Source organism: Bombyx mori, chromosome 12 (genome assembly GCF_030269925.1).
Source record: "Bombyx mori chromosome 12, ASM3026992v2".
NCBI lineage: Eukaryota > Metazoa > Arthropoda > Insecta > Lepidoptera > Bombycidae > Bombyx > Bombyx mori.
Genome location: NC_085118.1, coordinates 15386520 through 15414367, shown reverse-complemented (window position 1 = coordinate 15414367; position 27848 = coordinate 15386520). Strand labels below are relative to the sequence as shown.

Here is a 27848-nt window from a genome sequence, read left to right as displayed (position 1 = left end):
TATTTTGTACCGCATGTTCCATGGGGAGTGCTCTGAGGAATTGTTCGAGATGATACCAACGTCTCGTTTTTACCATCGCACCGCCCGCCACCGGAGTAGAGTTCATCCATACTACCTGGAGCCACTGCGGTCATCCACAGTGCGTTTCCAGAGGTCTTTTTTGCCACGTACCGTCCGGCTATGGAATAAGCTCCCTTCCACGGTGTTTCTCGAACGCTATGACATGTCCTTCTTCAAACGAGGCTTGTGGAGAGTATTGTGCAGTAGGCAGCGGCTTGGCTCTGCTCCTGGCATTGCTGAAGTCCATAGGCGACGGTAACCACTTACCATCAGGTGGGCCGTACGCTCGTCTGCCTACAAAGGCAATAAAAAAAAAAAAAGGTATGAACTCTTTCATCGGGTTGCGCACAATGCATTAGGTGACGTATATGACATAGCGAAACCGTATACACGAGTCAGTACCCGTCGTCCGTCCGGCTAGACCACGGCTGTCCAGCAACGGAAGGCACGACCACCTCGCGCCATAAATAGACCGATAAATAGAATAAATAGAAATAGAATGAGTGAACCTTTGATCTTGACGCCGACGAGCTTGGCGAGCGCCTCGTCCGTGTGTGCGTCCGCCGCCGCGCCGCGCCCCCGCCGCCCGCGCCCCGCGCCCCTGCGCCGCACACCACTTAGTACGTACATAAAGAGACGTTAGTAATAATATTTAGATTCTTGTGTCCACAGAAAACTTAGCTTTGAACCAATAGATCAATTATATATCATCGTGGCCCAAAGGATAAGACGTCCGGTGCATTCGTATGTAACGATGCACCAGTGTTCGAATCCCGCAGGCGGGTACGAATTTTTCTAATGTAATACGTACTTAGCAAATGTTCACGATTGACTTCCACGGTGAAGGAATAACATCGTGTAATAAAATCAAACCTGCAAAATTATAATTTGCGTAATTAATGGTGGTAAGACCTCTTGTGAGTCCGCACGAGTAGGTACCACCGCCCTGCCTATTTCTGCTGTGAAGCAGAATTGCGTTTCGGTTTGAAGGGTGGAGCAGCCGTTGTAACTATACTCGAGACCTTCGAACTTATATCTCAAGGTGGGTGGCACATTTACGTTGTAGATGTCCATGGGCTCCAGTAACCACTTAACACCAGGTGGGATGTAAACTCGTCCATCCATCTAAGAAGCAAATAAATAAATTATCCGTCGAACTCATTTCGATTTGACGTGTCTCCTAGGGGTCACCGAGTTACACGTAGTTGCCGGTGACGTCATCCGCGTCATATTTACAGTCCGTTGTGACGTCATTTAGTTGGTTTTGTACCTGGAGCCGCGCGCCCCCCGCCCCCCGCGCCCCCGCGCCGCCCGCACCCCGCCCGCCAGCTGCGCGCCTGTGGACAACACCGTTACAGCATGTAACTTGACTAAACAAAAGCCGTAACTAATTTAAAGGTTTGCACAAAAGATAAAGCAATGAGATTGAGACTCGGTCAGACTTTTATCCTTTAACAAGAATAGAATAGAATTTCGTATGGCAATATCCAATAGAGTATAACTTGCGTAAGTATATCTAGTACATGTAAGAGAATGGCTTTAAAAAATAATTTTTAAAAGCGAGTTGGTTCATTGGCTAAGCTATATCTCGTGTAAGCGGAGGCCCATGGTCATCAACACTGGGACATTAAAAGACAGATTAACTTTGATAATGTTAATTTGGAATACTAGTAGTACAATAACAAAACTGCATTGATCACAATAAATTATTTTTGTAATAGATGAAGTTGAATAATAGAAAACTTGAAACATTTCTGTCCAATTATTACAGTGACTGCATCTTGGGTTTAAATCACTTTTCACAATATTCGGGTATAAAAAATTAAAATACCGCTTCGAATGGTCTAGGTCTTGTTTTCCTGTGATTAAATTTTTCATCTTTTTTTTATAACTTTTTAGAAATCTATACGCATTGCTGTTCGTTAGTCTCGCTAAAACTCGAGAACGGCTGGACCGATTTGGCTAAATTATATCTTGAATTATTTGTGGAAGTCCAGAGAAGGTTAGAAGGAAAAGATAGATAAATATGAAAATGCTCGGAATTAAATAAAAATGTTTTCCCTTTGATGTGTCCCCCGTCAGACGGATTTCTTTTGTTTGGTTTAAGTTTATTTTATACAAAAGTTTAGGTCTTTTATTTTTCGATTGAGGCACTACGAAATCTAGGGTCAGCTAGCATAATATTAATTATGAATTGTTGAAATAGTTTTGACTCTAGTGTAAACTTGAGTTTTTCAAATAACGACAATTTTCCGCTTTCTTCTGTCGATATAAAAATGCCACAGAATGCTACGTAGGTTTCCGGTATCTAGTGTCGCTCGCAACATCGCAACAGTAGCAACTCACTGAGGTGGTTCTGTAGCTCCTCGGCCTTGGCCTTGGCGACGTGGTCGGGCAGCTTCTCGATGGGCACGACGGCGGTCTTGTGGATGAGGTCGGCCAGCGCCCTCTGCTTGCGGGAGTCGTCCCCGGAGTCCGACGACGCCTCCGAGTCCTCCAGCTTGAACTCGTCCGAGCTGTCCGGCATGTGCTTGCCGCTCGACTTGTGCATCTCCTGCGTCGTGTTACACAACTTTGTATTTGTTTAAACATACTGGAGTCTATGGACAGCAATTTGAGGGACGAATTTTACATTTATCTTATTAAACATTTGGATAACAACGCAAAGCTTAATAGATAGTGCAGCAAACATGATGATGCGTCCGGCTTAATCGAGTTCAGACAACTCAAAAAGGTCACGAGATGTCAGTTGATTAAAATACGCATATAAACACTCCGCCAACGCCGCTCTGCTTGTGTCGGCACATCAAACAGTTTCTTTTTGTATTTGTAGTAAAACTCAAATTTAGTACCTAGCATTCTCTGTAATGAGTTAAAGCTTGTTTTCAGTTTTTGAGCCTTGTTCCTAGTAAAATAGTTTTTTTTTTTCGTATTGTTTGAAATGAATTTAATGTCTGCTGAATTTAACAGCTTTACGGTACGTCGATCCAGCTATCATCAAATAGTAAAAAAATTAAAAAATTGTATTAAATTGCTAATAAAGACTTTTTTTCATGTTAACTTGATCGTATATGTTGATAGCACTGTCGAGACACTATGAGCTCGTTTCGGCTCGATATATTGAGTACAATGAGGGCGGGCTGACCTCCTCGGACTCTGTGTTGGGCATCTCTGTGTAGTCGATCTTGCGGTGCCGCGTGCGTGCGGCGGGCGCGCCCGGCTCGTGGTCGGACAGGCCGCCGTACAGCACGCGCGCCGAGCCCCGCCCGCCGCTGCCGCGCCGCTTGCGACTCTTGCCGCCCTTGGAACGGTCGCGACGCTTCTCTTTCGATCTGGAACAATCAACATAATGTACTGAGCTTTAACAACGATACCACTAGCGCCACCAGCCGGATGACTACCCTCCTTCGGTTTGTCGAGAGAATGGAGAGGACGTTTTAATGTATTGACTTGGTGAAAGCTTCAAACTGACGTAAGGAATATTTACTTATGATCATAAAATAACAAATTTTTTTTCCTACCTATGCTGATAGCCTTGAGAGGCTATTTCAGCTTCGCCTTAATATGTAAGTGAGCTCACGGGGCACTGGCCCTAGCAAGAGCCGTGCTTCGCAGAATCTACCACCGGATCGGAAACGCGACCCACTGAGAAGACCCAGCGAAAAACTCAGTGGGCTGTGTCTGAGGGTTAATTCGCTCGTCGAGTTATGAGTCATTTGTACTTACCTGCAAATTGTACATTATGTCGAAGAGAAGTGTGTTTTTATGCATTCGTTCTCTGAATTTCTTTAGTGACACAATGGCTACTCCTTTGTTTTGTATCAAAACGGCAGAATTTATTCAAAATAATATTTACACGTGTTTTTATAAACAATGTGTTAAATTTTTTTCACTGAAATGAGAATAGATCCCGAAAAGTTACAAAGTGTTTATTTCTGCCGTTCTCGTTAACCTGCTGCGGATAAGTGATTTTTTCTTTCATTTTTATCACTGGGTTAATGACAAAATGACAAAATTAAATACACTATCGATAACGCTTATCGACAACAATAATGCGCATCACTATGCCCGTCCATAAGGCTCGTGAGTGGAAGAGAGAGCGAAATACTCGCTTCACCGCTCCGATTTTTTATGACCCCAACTGCACGGACAACATAATTCTACTATAGTGTTTTTATAAAGGAAGATATATGTATAGATGTCTAGTCTCGGAACACAGAGAGAGCGCGTACTTTTTCTTAGCCTTCCACTCCTTGTGCTCGGCGGCCTCACTGGAGCTGTCCGTGAACACTCCCTTCTTCTTCTTCTTCACTTCGGGAGAAGACTCCACCAGTTTCGGACGTTCTGGAAACGTTCACATGCAAACTTATTTTTTTTATTTTTTTTTATTTCTTAAATTGGTGGACGAGCCCACCTAGTGTTAAGTGGTTACTGGAGCCCATAAACATCTACAACCGTGAATGCGCCACCCACCTTGAGATATAAGTCTCTCTCTTATAGGTCTCAGTATAGCTACAACGACTGCCCCACCATTCAATTCTCCCTTCTCATTCTCCTGGCCTTCTCCCAGTCACCTGGGGTCGGGGCAACATGTTTTCTCCTTGTGTGTAAAATTATTTCCTTATATTATAAGTTAGATTGGTTATCGTTATCGTGTTGTTTTGTCCAGTAGTGGCAAAGAACATTGTGTACGAACTCAGCACATTTGTCTTGTTTGGTGGTGAGCACATGGCTTATGTTACAACTCAGATTTTTTTTTACTTGTTGTTACTTATTGTGTATCTTTTTAACTTTGTAATGTCCATTGTGTGCCTAATAAATAAAATAAATAAATATAAAAAAGATTCGTAGCACCGTTACACAAATTGTAATTATTTGGGAAAATTATCGAAAATCGCCCAAAATATTTTGTGATAACAGTTTATGCAAAAGGTTGATCTTCCGTTTTTAACACCAGGAAATATTTGTCTCGACTCAAGAGTTCCTTAAAAGTCATCGTCATATTTATCCCGTTGAATTTATCAGATTCAGTAAGATTAACCGTCCTACCAGACTACAGTATACAGTAAGTGTGAATGAAGCTTATGAATACCTTTCTTATCAGTTCTACCGGTTCTTCTGATCGGCAGTGAGTCCGACGAACGAGATTCGGTCGACTCCCTCTCAGCCGACGACGATATCTCTTCTGACGAGGATTCCATGCTGTAAACAATCAACATACTGGTGGTAGGACCTCTTGTGAGTCCGCACGGGTAGGTACCACCACCCCGCCTATTTCCGCCGTGAAGCAGTAATGCGTTTCGGTCTGAAGGGTGGGGTAGCCGTTGTAACTATACTGAGATCTTAGAACTTATACCTCAAGGTGGGTGGCGCATTTACGTTGTAATGTTTATGGGCTCCAGTAACCACTTAACATCAGGTGGGCTGTGAGCTCGTCCACCAATCTAAACAATAAAAAAACATTATTACAAAGATTGATATTAACCGAATCGACAGTAATCAGACCCGGTAACAACTTAACACCGGGTGGCCCGTCAGCTCGTGTATCAATGTTTTATGATCACACTGTCGCTACTTCGAATACAAAGGAACTTAAATGTGACAGTAAGTGGTTACCGTCATCTAGCACTTTTGGTGTAGCTTTTACAACTTCTAAGAATGCAATTAGCCTAAGAGAGATGATACACTTGAGTCGTTTTACAATAAATGGAGTATCGGAAGTAGTTATCTGAATTAAAAAATATAGGAGATTGAGTCGTAACAGTATTTCTAATTCTCGGGCCAATTTAAAGTGACCCCACTTCCGTATCGCTCCTGGAGGCCAGCGGGTGTCAACACAGAGCCCTCTCTAAGTACCCGACATCTTTGAAGTCTTCGTCGGTTTCGTCGTCGTCCTCCGAGGGCACGTCGAGCGAGTTCAGCTTCCTCGGCTTGCGGCGCTGTTTCCTCTTCATCTTCTTCGATTCTAAAGGTTTACCCTGGAACAATATTAAAGGTTCACTAACACTCTTCTACTGGTGGTAGAACCTCATCCGCGCGGGTAGGTACCACCACCCTGCTTATTTCTGCCGTAAAGCAGCAATGCGTTTCAGTTTGAAGGGTGGGGCAGCCGTTGTAACTATACTTGAGACCTTATACTTCATGGTGGGTGGCGCATTTACGTCGTAAATGTCTATGGACTCCAGTAACCAGCTGGGCTGTCAGCTCGTCCACCCATTTAAGCAATAAAAAGAAATTAAAAAACCTGGCACGAAGCGCTGTGGATTTGTTGAGACATGCAAAATAGTTTAGTACTAGCTGACTCGGCAGACTTCGTAGTGCCTCAATCGGTAAATAAAAGACCTAAACTTTTGTATAAAATAAACTTAAAACAAACCAAAGGAATCCGTCCGACGGGGGACACATCAACGGAAAAACAAAATGGTTATTTTTATTTAATTCCATATTTTTATCTACCTTTTAAACCTTCTCTGGACTTCCACAAATAATTCAAGACCAAAATTAGCTAAATCGGTCCAGCCGCTCTCGAGTTTGAGCGAGACTAACGAACAGCAATTCATTTTTATATATCGACGCTTGAAAGGCAAACGTGACTAAGCGACAATGCGTGAACTTTACAGTAGACTAATCTAAAGTTAAAATACCTGAAAAAAATTCTATTTTAACGAATCTAGCTGTAGGATTGAAATGATTTTAATAGACCTAGAAATATATATTTTTTGCGCATCGAATATGGTTATTGCCTATCATTTATGTACAAAGCAGTTATTGTCGCTTAGTCACGTTTGCCTTTCAAGCGTCGATATATAGATTGTTGAGCTCACCTGCTCCACAGCCTCGCGCTCTGCCTTCAGCTTCTCTTCCTCGGCAGCTTCGATGATGGTGGAGATGTCCTTCCCCCGACCCTGGTTCCCGGCGCTCGTGGTCGGCTCCACGTACTCCTCCTGTGCGGAAACCACACACTATGAAGCCATGGCGTGTCTTGTCGCCGCCGGCATGCGCACCCCGAGGTGGGCTCAAATCAGTAATAATTACTAATATACAAATCTATAGTGATTTTCACGGATGTTCCGTTATAACTACTGAACCATGCATCCGATTGACTTGAAACTTGGTATCCATGTAGAAAATACACGTTATTAATGGATAGGCTGATATTTATATGAGCGTTGGACTCCCTACACCAGTTGCAGGGGCGTTAATGATGAGAATCTTTGTGGGGGTGAGAAATAATGATAATTTTAAATGCCCAGCGAAGCGGACGGATACAGCTAGTAATTACTATAATTAACTTTATCAATGAAGGACATGTCCCCTTTAGTAGCTACTACAAATCTCTAAAGCCAATAATATTATATTTCAATAACAAAATGATGATGGCTGTAGTTCCATCTTAGGTCAGGCCCCTAACTACATTAACAGTTGAACTAAACTAAACTGAATTTACGTAATTACTGGGGGTAGGACCTCTTGTGAGTCCGCGCGGGTAGGTACCACCGCCCTGCCTATTTCTGCCGTGAAGCAGTAATGCGTTTCGGTTTGAAGGGTGGGGCAGCCGTTGTAACTATACTGAGATCTTAGAACTTATATCTCAAGGTGGGTGGTGCATTTACTTTGTAGATGTCTATGGGCTCCAGTAACCACTTAACACCAGGTGGGCTGTGGGCTCGTCCACCCATCTAAGCAATAAAAAAATGTGACGAGAGCACAAATTAGATGTTTTTATTATCAAATTAGAGTTCAAAGAATAACATTGTGCATGTAATTAAAGTCTAACATGCAACAATGAACAAATTCATGTAATTACTGGCGGCAGGTCGTATAGTCGCGGGACGGGTGCGCACTCACAGCGAGTGTGCGGGCTCCGGATAATGAATTTTTAAATACAACACGCTTAGTGCGAGTTTTTAACGTTCTCGATAGCGTAAAAGTTATCTCAAATTTGTATGGAGTTGAAAAGTTTGCGTACGTTTGCCGCTAGGGGCGCTGTTCCAACTGCATACAAATTTGAGTAACTTTTACGCTATCGAGAACGTTAAAAAACTCGCACTAAGCACACCTAGTTCGTTTCTTAGTTGGGTCGTTGAACATTATTAGTTTAAGTGTAATTAGTGTAAAATGTATATATATCTTGTATATGGTATATTGACTGATCTGACTGATACTGATCATCACTGGCAATTGCCTGCGTGAAGGGTCAGACTGACCGATCCCCAATGGGACTGAGACCTCAGCGACCCCCGTGGCCGCCCCGCAGACACAAAGGAAAACCGACCTTAATGGCAGTGGAGATGAGCCTGTCGTACTCCTGACTCCGGTAGCTGACGGGCAGCTGGCGGCGCGCCCGCAGCCGGTACACGGCGCCCGACGACGACGACGACCAGCTGCTGCTGCTCTCCTCTGTAAACACAACAACACCTCCAACAAACTACAAACACGCTGCAGTGTGGGTGACTCACATGTATTTATTTATTATATAATATTTTATTATAATTACACTACACAACAATGCATACATACTTTATATCAGCACATTCATTTATCACACAACATACAAAACATTATTTACACTAAACAAAATTAATTCACAAGCAGAGTCAGGCGATAACTGCAGTATAGCGGCAGCGATAATATTCCGCGAGTACATCGGTGCATAGACGGACCGGTCGTCGCATTCTTACCGATCCACCGCCACCAGTCGAAACCTGACTTTGCTTACTTACCTAACTTTGCCTTCTTATGTTTTCAATGTATGTTTAAATCTTTTAGATCTCTTAAAGTGTATTAAATATTGCGACGCCTTAGTACGAAGAACGAAGTGAGAAATCGACATAATTACTTCAGTACGTTACGTAGGGTACCGGTGACCTACGTGGCAGTCAACGTGTTAATGAAAAAAATTAGAACAGTAAAATAAATAATAGTTTAAAAAACTAACAATATACGCTTTTATAGAAAATCCAACTAAAAATAGAAAATAAATTTGATTTGAATTGAAAAAAAGCGTGGGGTGTATGGTATCAGTAGTTATAAGTTATTTAATGAACTGATATGAGTAGAAGGGTTATCTTGATAATATCCTGAAAAGCACCTCGCGCTTTTTTACAATAAAATCATTTTTTCTTACACTATTTTTAATTAAAAGTTATTTTCTTATTTTTAGTTGGATTTTCTATAAAAGCGTATTTTGTTAATTTTTTTAAACTAGTATTTATTTTTCATTTTTTAGTTGAATTTCAATTTTTTCATTATTTTTTTTAATATTGAAATTGATAAAAAATAAAGAATTGTCATCGGTCCTTAATAAATATATCAAATTACGAGTAAATCCGACGTTTTGAAGGGGGTTAAAATCATGTTCAAAGATTCCGTTACAAATATACATACATACATACGTCTGAAGCTAATAAAAAGCGTATTAATGAGTTTGGTGGGGAGCAGGAAGTGGCTGACGTACCCGACTCCGAGTCCTGGTCCCGCTTGTCCGGCCGCTTGTCGGACTCGCGGACCGCTCCCGCTTCAGCGTCCGCTACCGCTTTCTCTTTCAGTTCCGCCTTCTTTCTGGCCCTTTCCTCTTCGACTAGTACCATCAGTTCATCGTACTTCACTAATTCAAGTTCTAATGATTCTATTAGTTTTTCCTGTTAATAATTAAATAGCTATTATTGTTTCACCCTAAAATATTATAATTCGATTTGTTAATTAAGTGGAAAATTTATTTTTTACTAGCGACCCGTCCTCGCTTCGCCTTCGCCTTCGCTTCGGAAACATTAAATTTTATTATTGATTGCTGAGTCTCGCGATGTTAGCCGCGCTTATTTTCGTAACGCGCGTGAAGCCGCGGGGCGAAGCTAGTCTAAAAAAATTAGCCTAAGTTACTCCTTATATCATCAGCTACCTATCAGTGAAAGTCTCGTCAAAATCGGTCCAGCCGTTCGAGAGATTAGCCGCAACAAACAAACAGACAGACAGCCAGCCAAAGATTGTAAAAAATGTTATTTTGGTGGATATAATTACTGTATATATTATGTTCATAATAATATGCATGTAGAAAATAGCGTTTATTTCAATATTACAAACAGACACTTCAATTATTGTTTGCAAATAAATATGGTACTGTTGCCTGACGTTCGCATGAAGCTCAATAGTGAGACCTGGTTTGAGCACTCGCGACAGAGATGCGATGTGGAGTCGCCGGGCTCTATTGGCATTAAACCTCACAGGGGCTTCATCTCATATAAACTAAACTAATAATAAATGATATAGCCATTACTTAAATTGCTTTTGTATTCATGTTTTTTTTAATTGTATTAATTATATTATATTTAATTGATTTATTTATTTTTATTTATTTAATATATTTTGTACACACAGCTGTTAGAAAAGACACGTCAATAAGGATACAGAGTACAAGGGCACTACTTATTTCATGCTGAAATCTCTTCCAGTAGGCCCGCAAAAGGAAAGAAGAATTAGGAACACAAACCTAGTGCATACAGTAAACATTGCATATAGTAATATATACATATTACAAGATACAAAACAATATATATACATACAAATACACACACACACACACACACATACATATATATAACATACACACATATACTTACTTTATATTATAATACATTATACAAATATATATAATTTATTTAAGATGGTAAGGATAAATAATGTTCCTTAACAGATTTCTTGAATGCTGCTATGGTTTTGCACGCTCGTATGCTTGGAGGGAGGGAATTCCAAAGTATAACTGCTTGTACAGAAAACGATTTTGCGTAAGCATGTGTTTTATGAACAGGGCATTTGAGGAGAGTTTTAATGTGTGTTCTACAAGGAGCAATGGAGGGACGGGCATAGGTAAAGCGATCACGTAAATATTGTGGGTAGTTGGGATTATGTAGGATATTAAATAGGAAGCACAACATTCTAGTATTTCTGCGGAAACGGACTGGGAGCCACTTGAGCTTTTTGCGAAATTCAGAAATATGATCATATTTTTTGAGACCAAAAATAAAACGGATGCACAAATTTTGCAAACGCTCAAGCTTATTGAGAAGCTCCTCAGTGGCATCCAAGTAGCAAGCATCAGCGTAGTCCAAAATGGGTAAAATTAGACTTTGAACAAGAGAAATTTTAGTTTCCAAAGGCAAAAAATATTGGAGACATTTGAGTGAATGGAATGCAAAGTTAACTTTGCTGCTAACATTGTTAACCTGCTCATTCCAGCTTAAGAAAGAGTTAAAGGTAACGCCAAGGTTTTTAACAGTTTCACTAAATACAATTGGTTGGCCATTCAATATGAGAGATCCAATTGCAGAATGATTTAATGCACGAATAGCATATCTACTACCAATTATGATGGCCTGTGTTTTGTTGGCATTGAGTAAGAGTCCATGAGACGTTGCCCATTCATGAATGTTTTCCAAATCACAATTAACATCCTTGATTGCTCCATCAATTTCACTAGGTGCGCAGTGATGGTAAATTTGCAAATCATCTGCATAAAGATGAAAATTTGAGGATATCAGAGTAGTGACTGTGTTAATAAACACTGAGAAAAGAAGAGGAGAGAGAACACCACCCTGAGGCACGCCAGCATCAACAGCAACCCAGTCTGAGAAGGATTCATTTTGACGTGTGCGTTGTGAACGGCCCCGAAGATATGAATCAAACCACCTTAGGGCAGAAGTAGTAATGTTATGGGATCGAAGAATACCGAGCAGGATATCAAGATCCACGCAGTTGAATGCGTTACTGAAGTCAAGTAGTACAAGAATGGTTAGGGATTGGTTTTCAATTGCCCATCGAATGTCATCTGTCACTTTCAGCAACGCAGACACCGTGCTGTGTCCCGATCGGAAACCTGATTGAAAGTTGCTAAGAATATTATTGGAGAAGAGGAAATTTTGTAGTTGCTTGTGAACAATGTGCTCCAACACTTTCGAGAGAAAAGGAAGTATGGAGATAGGACGATAATGTGACAAAGACGAAGGATTGCTGGTTTTAGGTAAAGGGATAATATTAGCGGATTTCCAGGATTTAGGAAAGGATCCAGATTGTAAGGAATGGTTAATTATGTTCGTTAAACAAGGAAGTAGTATATCCAGAATGGGGATAAGCATTTTAGAGCATAAGTTGTCACTACCTACAGCATGGGAAGAAATAGATAAAATAGCTTTACGAACATCATTGGTCGATACTGACTGAAACTTAAAGGAAGAATGTTTAGGCAAAGGGAGATTAAGTAACGTTTGCAAAGTTCTCGATTTACGACACTGATCAACTGAGAAAGAGGGTGTAGAAAAATGTTTGTTGAGTGCGTTTAAATCGAGACCGCCGCAGGACGTAGATGATGCTTTTCCTATGCCTACGGATTTCAAAAATTTCCATACATCAGAAGACTTACGATTTATGAGAGAATCATGGAAATGGCGTCTCTTGGCATCTCGACATAGGCGATTGCACCGATTACGTAATAGTTTATAGTATGTTAGATTGCGCTCGGACGGTTGACGTTTTAGCCTCTTTCGAGCTTTATCTCGGCAGACCATCCATTGCTTAATTTCAGGAGATAACCAAGGCGCTGGCTTATGTTTGATTTTGACACGCTTGATGGGAGCGTGATGGTCGTATAATTCTAAAATCGACTCCGTGAAAAATGCTACCTTTCCATCTATATCCAATTCATTGAATAGCGGCCTCCAATCGATTAAGCCTGCATCACGTCTCAATGCCTCCATGTTAATGCCTTTGTAACTGCGAAGAAATAGAAACTCAGACTTACGCTTAGGAGCCCGCACACGGAGAGATAAGAAAATCAAGTCATGGTATGAAAATGAAGCGGTTATTTGACCATGAGTGTCAATACTACTAGAAGAAGATACCATCATCAAATCTAATAGAGAGGGAGTGCAATTTGGAAAATGGTGAGTGGCTGAAACAGGCAATATCCTGAGATTATGAGAACTTAAAACAGATAATAGTTGTTTAGATCGAAAATCATTCTTCAGCATGCAAGTATTAAAATCCCCCATCACAATAATATGATCGGCCAAAGAACAGTGATTAGACAGCAATTCATCAAGACATTCAAAATAATTAACACGAAGATTAGGACTGTAAAAAACACCTAGTAAAATTTTAGTGCAATGCAGTGTCAATTCGATTAAAAGATGTTCAGCGGATTCAGAATACTGAGATGGAGACACACTTACAATTCTGAACTCGATCCCGCTTCGCAAATAGATTGCTACGCCTCCACAACCTTTGCCCACTCTGTCATTACGAATTAATACAAAGCCGGGAATTGCGTATTGAACCGATGGAATGGATGGTTTAAGAAATGATTCAGAAATCAGTAAAGCGTCAAGAGTATTGCTGCTAATAGATGCCAGAAGATCTGAATAATGACGCGGAATACTTTGAACATTTACATGTGCAATATTTAGGTTGTTAGGGAACGAGGATAGTTCAGCAGAAATCTCATCGTGCAGATGTATTGAGGTACATGAATCATTGCCATCATCAGCACTCAAAAAACTGCTTTCAGACGAAGAGCAGGAGAAAAATGTTTCATAACTAAATAAATTATTATTCATAATAATATGGTAACTTAATAATAATAATAATAATACTTAAATAACATACACTATTAATATAATATAACAAAATGAAAATAATACAATTAATATAATAGGTAAACTAAAAACAAATAAACACGTATATAATATTACTCTTAATCAATAAACTAGCAATTAACTCCCGGCTCAACTGATCAATCAATAAACCTGGAAGAGATTCTTTAACATGTGTTAATTACACAGATTTAGACGTGTAGATAGATACATTAACATCAATGAATTAATTTACATGTTAAAAAAAAAAGAATAGCTCACAGTGTAGACAGTGACTTGGAAATGTGTTCTTAAATATAAAATTTTTAGTAAAAGAGCATATTAAAATAAGCAACACTATACTAGATAATATCAGAAATTAATCTATGGATATTTGTCGTAGGCTGAAAGTTTTATACGCCAATGCCAAAAATTACAAATATTAAGGTATAGTCTATGGTCACAACTAAAGCGAAGAATCTATGGATAAGTTACTCCTCAGTGCTACCATCCTGCTAACAAAAACATAGCCAACTGGACAAATATCATCGTAGTAACTTGTAAACAAAACAATGACAGATTTAGTTAAATTTAGGTTAACTTAAGGATATGTTCGTTTATAACAATAAAATGGTTAACAAAAATTTACAAAACAAATTACGTAGTGAATTAGTGTCAAAATAGAATAAAAACATAACAAACAAAATGTTCAAGCACAAGACACAACAGTAAAATACATTAAGCGACTATGTAACGTTGGTATGGGAGTAGAAATAATAAAATTGTTATGCCATTTATCCTAAAACATCAATTTCAGCGCCGGCCTTTTCTGGTCATTTTAGTTATCGTCTTCACATGCGCGTCCGCAAGTTTTGGTGTAGACGGCTTGCCTTGCACTGCTGATTCTACCGCGTCAGTACATATTATTGGGTATTTCTTTATAAGGGCCTGTAGTTCATTCATAGATTCAATCTTATAACGCGATTTATCAGGTAGAACTAACATTATTTTACCGTCGGCTGACCAACAGCGTTGAACGCCAAAATGCTTTCGGGCTGACAAAAATACACCATGCCTTATTTTCGTAAGGAACTCAGAAATAGTGACGCCCGTGCCCTTTAAGGAAGTCTTGCTGTCCCATACTGCCTGACGTGACTCGATATTCATAAATCTTACTAACACTGGGCGAGGTTTACCCTGCGAGGCGCCAAGTCTGTGACAAACACTAACACAATCGGTTTTAAAATCTGTCAATTTCAATTGGTCGTTGGTCAATGCAAGAACGGTGCTATGCAGATTTTCATTTTGTTTTTCTGGTATTCCATGTATCAACAGAACCTTCCTCCTCATAGCAGTTTCATGCCGATCCAAGCCTAATGAGATTAATTCTAATTGACTTTTGATGTTTGACAGAGTAGCCATTACAAATGATTTAAACTCGTTAAAGTCCTTTGAGAGTGCCGTGAAGTCTGGATGCAATGTTGTAGAATCACTCGCCACCTTTTTGAGCTTATCCTCGTAGGCCCCCATTCGAGAGGCAAATAAATTTTCGAGTTGTTGTAAGTTACTTGAAAGTTGTGTATCCATTGTGAATATGAATGATGTATCTTGGCAGCAATGCAAGGTAACCGAAACAGGATAGATGATAAAATCAGTGAGCAGGAGTTATTTATGCACTATATACACATTTAAAATGTAAAAATACACAATACTTTAAAAAAAATTAAATAAACACAGAGAGCACACTACGTTTGCGTGTTAACACCGCGACTACCCGCGAATCATTTTATTAATTGATTGATGTTAATTAGTTGCAGAAAAAATTTTAAAAACACAAGCACGCTGTTTGTTCGCGTCTTCTCAGAGCTGCGGCTATTTTCGCATCCATGCTCAGAATAACATATTATCTTGAAAAAAATGTGTGTTAAACGATATTAATTGTAATTTTATTTTGTTTCATAATTTTCATACAATTGAACAATTTCTTTCGTATCTATCACAAAATTGATTACATTGACAGACTAAAAATTAATTATTTCTAACCATTTTATGATATTCTCATTATTTTAGATTCTGAATGATGTAGCTTTTATATAAGTAAAAAAGTTACATCCATTTTTATTATTTTATTTATATTTCATTATATATATTTTATTCATGTAAAATTGAGCTACATCATTCAAATTTCTTGTAGCGCCAGAAGCCACGAAATGGAATGACAGTGATATTATTTTTTAATTATTTTTTTTATTGCTTAGATGGGTGGACGAGCTCACAGCCCACCTGGTGTTAAGTGGTTACTGGAGTCCATAGACATCTACGACGTAAATGCACTACCCACCTTGAGATATTAGTTCTAAGGTCTCAAGTCTAGTTACAACGGCTGCCTTACCCTTCAAACCGAAACGCATTACTGGTTGACGGAAGAAATAGGCAGGGCGGTGGTACCCTCCCGCGCGGACTCACAAGAGGTCCTACCACCAGTATTGAAGTATGAATGTGACCGATGTTGCCAGAAGTATAGTTAAGTTTATAAGTCGTTATCGTACGTGGTTGCACTGAGGACAGAACCAGTCTCCCTCGGGCACCACGAACAGCATGGGCTTGAGGCAGCTGGCGTGGTAGCCGGCGTCGCAGCGGTCGCACAGCAGGATCCACTCGGGCTGCTCCCCGCTGCCGCACCGCTTGCAGAACCCTTCGTCTTGACCTACAACAACAGATCCCATGTCAAAATAATAGTTTGAAAAACACGTTTTATATATAAAATTCAACTAAAAAATAGAAAATAGTGTAAAATATATTTTATTTTAAAAGCGTAGGGTGCTTTTTAAGATATTATTGAAATAATAATTCTTCTACTCATATCTATCAGAAAAATATTTATAACTAATAACACCATGCACCCCATGCTTTTTTTACAATAAAAAATATATATTTTTTACACTATTTTCAATATAAATTTATTAAAATTTATTATTCATTTTTTACTTGAATTTCAATTTTTTTTTATATTGTATTGTCATCGGTCCTCGATAAATGTACAAAGTTTGAATGAAATCTGGCCGTTTAAAGTGGGTCAAAATCGCGTCCAAAGGAGTCAGTTACAAACATATAAGCATACATACAAGTGAGGCTAATATAAAGTGTGTAAAAATACAAACCTCCAATAATAATAAACATTTTGTATTCAAAATTCCTATTCTAAGAATTTTCACATAATTTTCTACAATATCAAAACCATATCTATACTAATATATAAATCTACAGTGGTTTTTACGGATGTTCCGTTATAACTACTGAACCGGGCATCCGATTGACTTGAAACTTGGTATCCATGTAGAAAATACATGTACTTAATGGATAGGCTAATATTTGGCTCCCTAATAATAATGACAATAAATAATAATGTAAATTTTAAATGCCCAGGGAAGCGGACGAGTACGTCTAGTATAAGATATTGTTACCGAATCCAGGCAGCCCCCGACCGAGAGCCAGCGCTAAACTATAAAAACGATCCCTCGTTGCGCCTTTGCCTCTTTTTTATGCGTGGCGTTCGAGTGTGCGGTTCTTGTTGCAACATGTTTGGGACTTGTGTCATTTTAACAATTTTCGTTAATAGTAGATTGAAATCATTTTGTTACAAGTGTTGGTTAATTCAGTGAAATATAATTAGGCCAGTTCTGTGTAATTTATTTCCTTTTTTTTAACTATCTCACTCTGGTCGGTAATCATATATATACACTTTACACTAAATACACTTAAACCCTGAATACCTAATAATGTTCAACGACCCCATCAAGAATCGAACTATATAGGTGTGTTTAGTGCGAGTCTATTAACGTTCTCGATAGCGTAAAAGTTAACTCTTGTATGCAGTTGGAGCAGCGCCCCTAGCGGTAAACGTAGGCAAACGTTCCGACTCCATACAAATTTAACTTTTACGCTATCGAAAACGTTAAAAAAACTCGCACTAAGCACATTGAACTCTTGGTGCGGGTCAAGAGAGGTGTCAATATAAATATTCTACAAAAGGTGTTGTGGCGACTCACTTACTCGCCACTACTTGGGCAACCGCCTTACAATTCGACAAAATCGCTGTCGCTTATGAATTCAGGCAATCATCTATTATTGTTCAACACTTCGGCAATCTTGAAAACTGCGGGCAGTACACATCGATATTTGCTGTGCTACCCATCGTTCGTGTCAGTGCTTTACTACTTCTATATGTTATTTCTTTACCGTACCACTCTTGTTATAGTTTGTTTGTGTACATACTTATCTACAATAAACTATTTAAAGCAGTACATATTCATACTCACTGTGTAAACCATCCTTCGTGTCAGCGCCTACCTAATACAGTTAGAAGCAGAACTAATACAACTACTTCTACAGTGTCTTTCCAGCAGCAAACGCAACACGTTTCTGTACAAAAACGTACAGAACACATTACGTAGTGCAGTGTTGGCTTAAAGTTCAGTGGGCTTAGGTAACTACTTCCATGTTACTTACTTACTATTACATAAAGGTACTTTTGTTTGATGAATGGATGAAGAAGGAGCCGAAAAAGATGAAGTGACCAAGTGTCCGAATGTCTGGACATGAGATTGAGCCAAGCACTTCACTGTGCCACTGACCGACATAAGTGGCTACAAATTGGAAAAAAAGGTCACAGACGGGCGCATCACGATGCTCAGCAATGAGCGATCGACTGAAGGAGGAGGACTTTTGTTTACCGTAAAGTAAATTTACTTTTACTAAATATTTAAAACAACAAATAATTGCTTACCTTCTTGTAACGTCCTTGCCCTTTTCGTGGGTTCGACGGGTTCTCCGCTCTCCAAGTCGGATTCAGGTGAGAACTCGTGGTCAGATTTGTCGAAATTCACTGAAATCAATGGAACATTTCACTTTTCGTATTTCGACAGAAATATACATAGTAAAATGTTATATACAAAATTTATGTTAATACTGTTCGAATGTTGACTGACAATTCAAGCTTATACTTCAAGAATTATTTAAGAAGAATAATATTATTTTAAATGAAGGAATTTCGGGCAGTAATCTTTTTTTTATAAATATCAATTTTGAGGTTGATGAGAAAGATTAATAAAAACTAGATTAAGTTTCTCCGTGAAGCGTGATAGTAATACCCGCCGGAATACAACATATCGGATACCGCGTGTGCAGGCGACAAGCATTTTGGTATTCAGGCTTCCTAGTTGCATTATGCACCCTATTGACCTGAAATTTTATGAATTTGAGGTCTGATACTTAAAGAATATAAAAGTTTCTGGTAACTCAAAGAAACATCTGTCCAATGAATGAGGTCTCTGTAGTGGAGGAGTCTGTAGTGGACCCAGAGATAATGAAGTAAGAAGGCCCGTAGACTCTACTAAGTCGGCCACTGGACATAATGGTAAAGGAGCTATCAATGTCAATTAGTTGCCACTCAGCAAGCAGAGCTTGGCTCTGCCCCTGGCATTGCTAAAGTCCATGGGCGACGGTAACCACTCACCATCAGGTGGGCCGTATGCTCGTCTGCCTACAAAGGCAATAAAAAAAAATTAAAAAAAAAATCCCAGCCGCCGGATTGGCTTGTAAGTAGCGGCAACTGCAGATCCGCGCGAGCTCCAACATAGAGTCTTGACAGCAAGCTGCACAATTCTATGATCAGAGACCACTTGGATCACATTTTGAGTAGTTGATAATTACCGATATCTATATAGTCGAGTAAATATCGAGAAACTTGTTGTTCAGGGTAGGGTCAATGGTAAGAGGTCTCGTGGACGAAGCCCCATGCGTTGGACTGATCAGGCGAAAGACCTTACTGAAACCCCACTTAACGAGTGTGTGCGCCGGGCCTCGGTTCGCAAACTATGGAAAACATCTGTCAAGGCTTTAATAAGCAAGAATTCCACATGACCACGACTGCTCTGCCAAGAGCAACCGATTATGATGATATAAATGTCTGCTAGTCTACTGCGTTCTAACTAGTATCAAAATCTCACAGTCAGGTTCTTCTGGGGGCTGGTCGAAGAGTGGTTCATCAGAGTCGGAGTCGGGGCTGGGCTCGTCGGACGCGGAGCCCGACCAGCGTCTCACACGAGGGCTGCTGACGTCACTCGCCACCCACTCCTCTTCGTCTTCATCTTCCTTCTGACAACAATATGCATTGCAATCAAAAGTTCTCAATTCACTATTTCTCGCAAATAGTTTATGTCGCGATTTCAATTGTGTTAATTATTGTTTCAATTGTTTTGAAAAGTACAATATTTTGCTAGTACTTACTACATACTAATAAATAGGCACTGGGATTCATGTTTTATTGGATAAACTTCATTACATACATCTACTCTGAATTTAAACATATTTTAAATACTGGAGCATTCTTAAAAATTAGTCACATAATATGTTTAACATATAAACAAACAGACATACCGAAGAGCTTCAAAATGAGAAAAAGGTGTCATGCATATTAATTACCATTTTGTAATTTTTTTTATAAATAACTGCAACCTTTGTTTAACGGTATCTATTTATAACGCTTCGAAAGTAAACACATAGGCAACGTGTGTTCCCAAAGGTATTCCACATTGAAAGAACAATGGTGTAAGATTAAATTCAAATTCATAAAATCAATAAAGTTTCAAAGTACAGAATGTAGGGTAGTCTCAACATCAACCTCTTGTCTATGCCACGGGGTAGTTTGACAGGGCTTTGACAGAAGTAATTCAGTACGACCACGAGTGATTTAGGTAGGTTCAACAGACCTTTTTTTTCGAGCAGGGGACCGAACCTCACACGAGGTAACCGCGACTTGGGGGCACGCGAGGTGTGTGGGACTTGACGATCTACAGATGTTAGGAGACTGCGAGTCCAAGAATATAGGTTCAAGAGATCTGTCTCAAGATGAGTGGTATCAACCACCAGCTTTTGTGTCTATGGCCAGTAACATTTAACAACTGGACTTCATGTAACCAAAAACCGGTATGGTACGTCTGTGCCTTGAGTAGGCTACCAAATAATTATTATCACACAAAATAGAACACCAAAATTACAACAACAAACCTTCTTCTTGTGTATTAATTTGAGTTCTCGCAATGCCACCTCCTCTTGGTGCCTTCTCTCTGCCTCTTCTTTGATCTTCTGCTGAGCTATGCGCCTGGACTGTCTCACTGGAGTCACGTCATCGTCATCAGAACCGCCACGGGATTTGGACTTGGTGGCCTTCTGTTTGTCTTTAATTTTCAATTTCTTTTTAACAATTTTACGAGGCGATTTCTTGCCAGCTGAAAACACATGTCAATGTGGTAATACAATATCGATTTGTTTACACAGTAAACAAATAATTAACGTTACTATTATAATGTAGATGGGGAGATTAATAAGTCATGGTTCACTTTTATAAATCACATTTTTATCTTTTAACTAAATTAATGTCTGTTTTTTTTGACATGTTAAAAATAAAATAACGGAAGAATATATAGACAAGCCACTAACATGAGCTCCAAACCAACTATAAAATTAATATGATTAATCAGTTCTGTATTTTATTGCCTTCAGATGCAGCAAGCAGCAAGCATGTGGTTCGCCTGATGCATAATGTTGGTTGATTGGTACACGTTCCTACCACAATGTCAATAAAGCAAATTTACCTAAGCTGTATAGAGTTTCTTCATCTGATTCATCACTAGAATGTTTTTCCAACAGTTTCGCTTCTACTTTCTTTCTGCAAGGTAAATGTTTAATTCAATACAATAAAAGTTTTAAAATTTTTTACAATTAAGTGTCACTGAGTAGACTACGTCAGTAGTAAATAACCAGTTCTCGTGGTGTTCATTTTTAGGTATAAATAGATTAAACAAGATTTCCAGGAGCCATTTTCGAAGCTAATAATATATGTCCACTCATGACAAAGCGGAAAACGTTTGCTAAGCTAACCAAAAGTACGCCTGTCTCACATTAGAGGATTTTATAATCCGATGTTTGTAATAGATTAAATCATAGATATAACTTCGATTATCCCCATATGAAAAGTCTGGTTTCATTTTGAAATAACGCTACATCGTCGTGTATAGAGTAAATACGTTTTTTTTTCTTACCTATTCCAGTAACCATAGGGGTTATTCTAGATTCACCGAACTAGTAGGTGAGCTCACGGGGCTCAAACCGGGAGTGTTGCAAACACTGGCCCTAGCAAGAGCCATGCTTCACAGAATCTACCACCGAATTGAAAACGCGACCCACTGAGAAGATCCGGCGAGAAACTCAATGGGTTGTCTATGGGTTTATTTACGTGCAGAACCCTTCGTCGCAAGCGACGGGTTCGGCGTGGACGGTGACCAGTGCTTGAGGTACCTAAAAGCACCGTTAATTGATCTGGAGGATCCGTAACGACGGAGTAAATACTGGAAAACAGCACTCGAGTGCCATGGGTTCATTGTTTTTTATGTCTTTGATGTGTGGAGCACCTTACACCCCACCTGGTGTTGAGTGGATACCGGAGCCCATTCACATCCATAACGCAAATGTTGCCACCCACCTTGAGATAGTTCTAAGTCTTCTAAGACAGTTCTCAGTTTTACAGTGCGACGGCCCGAACCTAACGTATTACTGTTTCACGAAAATGCAGAAGAAATGCAGAGTGGTGCCTACCCGTGCGGGGTCACAAGACGCCCTACCGCGAACTACTAACGCATATTATAATTTTTGGTTTTTATTATATTTACTATATTCTTTTTATTACAGCATGTTATTCGTTCACCCTGGAAACAATTCTTGAACTACCACGTATTTTTTTATACTTTTTTTTTGTTCTATATGCGTGATTCGAACACCGGCGCAGTAGCATCGCTTGAAACTAACGCACCGAGCGTCTTATCCTTTAGGCCATGACGACTTTGAATGTTTCCAAACTCTATGCATAAAGCTCGCGAGCGACTAAATCGATGAAAACTAATCTTTCCGGACTAAATCCATATTATTATAGTGCTGGTGATTGCTACAATTGCACTCCATATGACAAGCCAGCCGATACACAGATTCGTAAATAATTATTGTTTACCGTTTATTTTAAGGTAGTAACGAGGACTAAATCATGAGACATCTATTATTTTACTAGTTTCCTTGAATGCACGCATAGAGTGAACGAGCTTTACGTCCTACCTGGCGCTAAATGGTTACTGAAGCCCGTGGACAACAGTTATCTACCTTAGGACATCAAGCCTCAATTGTCCCACTCTTCAAACCAGAACGCATGACTGATGCACCGTGGAACCTACATACCGGGCTTAAAATACGCTCTATTGACAGTAAAGCGATAATTTATTATTAAATTTATTAATATAAATCATGAACTTTGCACATCCACTAACCTCGTAGATTTGATAAGTTTTTTTGGTTTCGTCTTCAATCTTTTACCACTAGCAACTGGTATGTCTTCATCACTGTCACTCTGAGATTCTGTTTTGTCTTTATCACTGATTGTAGCTTCCAAGATCGATCTCTTTAATGATTTACCCTTTTTATCACTAACCTTTCTATCCTCTTCAGATTTATTTACAGTGCTATTTTTAATTTTTATTTTCCTTTTAAATTTTCCTTTTATAGCTTTTATCTTCTTCCGCTGGCTTATAGAATTTATACTGTCTTTTTCTATACTGTTATTTATACTATCCGATTCGTTTTCCTTGGAATGTGTTATATTTCCATCAGTTTCTGGTGTCATTTCTAAGCGTAATTTTTTTGTAGGTAAATCGTCTTCCGCTTTTTCCCCTTTTTCTGGACTTTTGTCCCGTTCATTGTCAGTATTGCCCTCTTGATCTTCTGATGACACACTGTTTTTCCTCTTTTCAATGATACTTGATTTAACATCATGTCCATTGTCAGTTTCAGGAACACAACTTATACTTTCTTTTATGCTTGATTTCCTAAGCCCAGCTTTCTTTTTAAACTTATTTCTACCTTTCACTTTCTTAATGCTGTCTTTAGTAACATTTTCAGTATCATTATTTTCGTTTATATTTGTGTTAGCACTGTTTTCACTAGGTACTGTATCAGAAATATCAGGTTTTTCTAAATCTCTAATGCAATGTTTCTTAGGGTCAGATTTTAATACTTCAGCGGTATCATTAGATTGTTTCTTCAGAGATCTGTTAGTCAATGAGGGTACACAACTTTTTAAATTTACATCTTTACTTATTTTAGTATCACTAGAATTATCTTCATGTTCACCGTTAACACATTCTTCTGCATCTTCGTCAATGTCGGTGTTGTCTTCTGCACTGTTAGTATGTTCGACCTCAGGGTTACCAGTGCAATTATCGAAACCTGAACCTTCCCCATAAAAATACATAAATTCTTCTACTATTTCATCTCCATAAAAGTATGAGCTATCAAAATCACTATGTCTGTCTATACAGTCAACTATATCAGAATATATTTTATCATAATCCGAATCCTCTTCACTAAAATACTTGAGTTCTTCACATAAACCTTCACAATCTGCTCCGTTACCTTCACCAGTAATTACCATAACTGGTTCTTCAATGGTCTCTCCAACTTCTTCTTTATTTTCTAGGTTTCTATCATCTTCTTGTTGTTCTTTTTCAGATTTTTCTATAAGTTCTTTTTCTACAATATCATCTACAGTCTCCTTTGGAAACTCTTCTGAATTTGAGGATTCTTCTGGAGGATGAGCCTCATTTACTTCTCGAAATTGTTCCTCGGGAGTAGGTTCTTCTTTCTGTTCTTGGTTAACTTCTTCATTAGTGGACTCAACATTTTCTTCTGTTACAATACTAAATTCTTCATTGCTCTTTGAAGTTTCTACCTCTGTACTTTTATCTTTTTCTACTTCTGTACCTTTATCTTTTTCTACTTCTGTAGTTTTATCTTTTTCTACTTCTGCAGTTTTATCTTTTTCTACTTCTGTTATACATTTTTCATCATTTTCTTCTTCATCATTTTTATCATCCGTTTCTGCATCTGTTTCAGATTCTGGACTGAGGAACTCTTCCTCATTTTCTTCTTCATGGGATTCAGGCTTTTCTTTCTAAATAAGAAAACTTAAATGTATGAAAAATCATAAAATCAACATTTCTTAATTTTTTAAATTACTATCTCTATTTTAAAATATTGATGAATAATGAAATAAAAAATATTTCAATCAACATTCAATTTTAAAAAGATAATTAAGTAAGTGGGGCTTTTTTTTTAAATTTTACTAAATCACAGAATGTACAATTGCCTCTTATTATCCATGATAAATGTAAATAATAATAATAAATACCAGGAACAAGTCATGCACGCTCATCTAGCCCCAAATTAGGATTCTTTGTGTGATGAGAACCATAGACTGACATATTATACTTATATATGTTTTTTTTAAATACTAATATACACACTACATAATAAGCACCCATGTTAAGACCAAACAAACCTGTTCATCACACGAATATTTGCCCCTTGTGCGAATCGAACCCATGACCCTCTGTGCAACACCAAATCAATCAAGGATGTGATTACCCTAAACCACTTTGTACACCAATTGACTTGTAACTGGATCTGACAGCAGCCACAAGCCAGTGAACAAACCCCAAATTATATGACAAGAGTAACAGATAAAGAGGTAATTTAAAAACTGTGCCAGTCTAGGCATGCAATATTCAGTGTTAATAACTAATGAATTTATAGTGTATCATAATCTAACAGCTACTCTAATTATTGCATTTTACTTTCTATATCATCTAGTACAATCGATTTAGTTTTAGTTTCGCAATCTGTTTTGATTTTATTGTAATTATAATTCATCATAATATCCTTTCATAATATTCTTATAAAGAAGCTAGCTGTCAATTAAGAGAACAACCACTCAAATCTTTTTTTTTTATTGCCCTTGTAGGCAGACAAGCATACGGCCCACCTGATCGTGAGTGGTTACCGTCGCCCATGGACTTCAGCAATGCCAGGGGCAGAGCCAAGCCGCTGCCTACAAATCTTGACAATTGGGAAATTATTAATTCAAGGTATTATTATCATTCAATAAAAACTGGCATTTTAATAACAAAAACCTTCAGGTGAATATTTTATTAAAAGTCAAAAATACCTCAGGTTGAGATGCTTCCGGGGTGCTACTAGAATCTTCTTGTGTATTCAATATATTCAAAGGACACACATCTTCCCCTCCTTTTAATTTAGATATTACATTGGCCAATTCTTCTCTGTTCCTGTAACCAAAAGTCTCATGAATATAAAATTTTCCATGTTCAATATCCATAATTTATTCATGATCATAAACCATTCGCAGATTATCTCCGGTAAGTAATGTATATTCTAATGAAGAAGAAGCTATCTCATGTTCAGTTGACTTGTAGTTTGGTTTTATAAGACAGTTTCGTAAATTACTGCTCTGTTTAGTTTTCAAGTTTTATGTTAAGCCCACAAAGGTACACAGCAACCCCAATATAACAAGGATTAACATTTAGTAAAAAAAAACAAACAGGACTTGAAGGACAAAATATAAATGTTGATAAATTAACTCTAGTTCAATAATTTTCATGTTTTTTTTTCATTTGAGAGATAATTTACATTCTGCACTTATATGTATGTATGTATTCATAAAAAATGTCTAAAATTTTCAGTTAATTTTAAAACATTAGATGACACTCAATATTATTACCTAGCCACTAGTTGCCATGTCTCCTCATCCTGGTCTTCTTTATACAGACACAAGTTTGCTTCATGGTCAACTTCCAACCAATACACACAGCCATTCTTGTCTCTTCCTATTGGATCTAAGCGCAGTTCCTTGCAGGATATTGCATTGACTGCAGTTTTGAATTTTAGGTGACATGTGAATTGATACTCTAGTAATATCTGAAAATGGTACAATTATAGTTCAATATTTATAACATTAAATCAAGGTCTAACAATAATTTTATTTTTAAGTATAATTTTTGTGGGTGGTAATGAATTGCACTTATCCTTTCCATTACATTACAAACATATTTATTTAGTGTAGTCATGTGAACATCTATTCTACGACAAAATAAGAGCTTTGAGTAAGTGTTGATAATTTACCTTTAATACTTTTAGTTTTACTTGTGTGCTAGCTTTCTTGTATGTGAATCTTTCGATTTCCCACGCCTCTTGATGATGTCTTTGTTGGTGACAGAATTTTATCAGACACTTCTCCCATCTGCTGCTCAAAACAGATTTTTGAGCGCGACGTAGCAGTCTCAAATGTAGATCTTTCAACGGTTCCGCGACTAACAACAAAAAAATCCTAATTAGATGTTTGTTTATCATTGAGCGGGTGTTGTAAACGACAACACTCACCTTCCTGCGTGTCTTCGATGTAATCCTGCAATTTAGTTATACTAGGCACCACTAAGCCGTACAACTTTCCGAATACTTTTAAAAACGAATAAATAACAGCAAAATTAGGATCATTCGTACACAAAATTTCACCGTCAGACGCCATCGTCCAACTCAAATCACTTTTTCACTCAACATGATTATAGTGTTCTATACACCCATATATAATTATTTCACTTATAACTAACGAGCAATTGTATAATATATACATGATTCACGAAAATAATTTCATTTCTTAAAAGACATAAACCTTGATTTCATTAAATTTTCGATGGTGCCTAATATAACACTCAATGACAGCCATCGCTCCATAAACAATAACAAGTTTATTTTTTATAGTTGGAACACTTGGAAGTTAGAATCCGCCGACAAAGATGCAAGAATAAAGGAATTAAAGGGCAATCTAAAGATTATGAGCATTCGTATCAAGCGCTATGACTGTGCCGGTATTTGAATCCTGCAGTTAGACAAAAAAAATCTAATGAAATACGTCTTAACAAATTCTCAGAAATGACTTTCAATGTAAAACTTTGAGACTTCGAACTCATGTCTTACACCGGTCACTCACATGCGCACGAATACGCAAACCCGCAAGTGTAGGACGACATTTGCAAATGATTATGTAAAGTTTTCGCTGCATTCGTGGTTTTCCAAGCTGTGTCGGTTTTTTAACAGACATCAAAGCGCGCGAACCGCGTACCTTCGCGTAGTCTCCCACACATTCGTTTGCCCAGTTGCGCCGACAATTGCGAAGGTAACGGACGTATCGCCATTTTCATAGTTCGTGACGTC

At 38.4% G+C, this 27848-nt stretch overlaps 1 protein-coding gene across 3 annotated transcripts in view; it reads right to left on the bottom strand.

Moving 5' to 3' along the window:
• The window catches only part of LOC101744024 (remodeling and spacing factor 1), a 39383-nt gene extending 11999 nt beyond the window's left edge, over positions 1 to 27384 (bottom strand). Inside the window, exons 1-20 of one of the 3 annotated variants that reach the window (XM_038014295.2) lie at positions 27018 to 27384; positions 26760 to 26947; positions 26359 to 26555; positions 25786 to 25906; positions 23054 to 24732; positions 21335 to 21408; positions 20748 to 20968; positions 19688 to 19835; positions 18466 to 18564; positions 16229 to 16386; positions 9518 to 9701; positions 8336 to 8460; positions 6885 to 7004; positions 5917 to 6038; positions 5153 to 5262; positions 4293 to 4404; positions 3206 to 3392; positions 2407 to 2614; positions 1331 to 1397; positions 570 to 676 (exon numbers count right to left, since the gene is read on the bottom strand). In XM_038014295.2, coding sequence (XP_037870223.1) covers positions 570 to 676; positions 1331 to 1397; positions 2407 to 2614; positions 3206 to 3392; positions 4293 to 4404; positions 5153 to 5262; positions 5917 to 6038; positions 6885 to 7004; positions 8336 to 8460; positions 9518 to 9701; positions 16229 to 16386; positions 18466 to 18564; positions 19688 to 19835; positions 20748 to 20968; positions 21335 to 21408; positions 23054 to 24732; positions 25786 to 25906; positions 26359 to 26555; positions 26760 to 26947; positions 27018 to 27162 — 4372 coding nt within the window. In that variant the 5' untranslated portion in view covers positions 27163 to 27384. The remainder of the gene's footprint in view (positions 1 to 569; positions 677 to 1330; positions 1398 to 2406; positions 2615 to 3205; positions 3393 to 4292; positions 4405 to 5152; positions 5263 to 5916; positions 6039 to 6884; positions 7005 to 8335; positions 8461 to 9517; positions 9702 to 16228; positions 16387 to 18465; positions 18565 to 19687; positions 19836 to 20747; positions 20969 to 21334; positions 21409 to 23053; positions 24733 to 25785; positions 25907 to 26358; positions 26556 to 26759; positions 26948 to 27017) is intronic. The other 2 variants (XM_038014297.2, XM_038014296.2) reach the window with 2 other exon arrangements.
• Between the last annotated feature and the right edge of the window lie 464 nt (positions 27385 to 27848).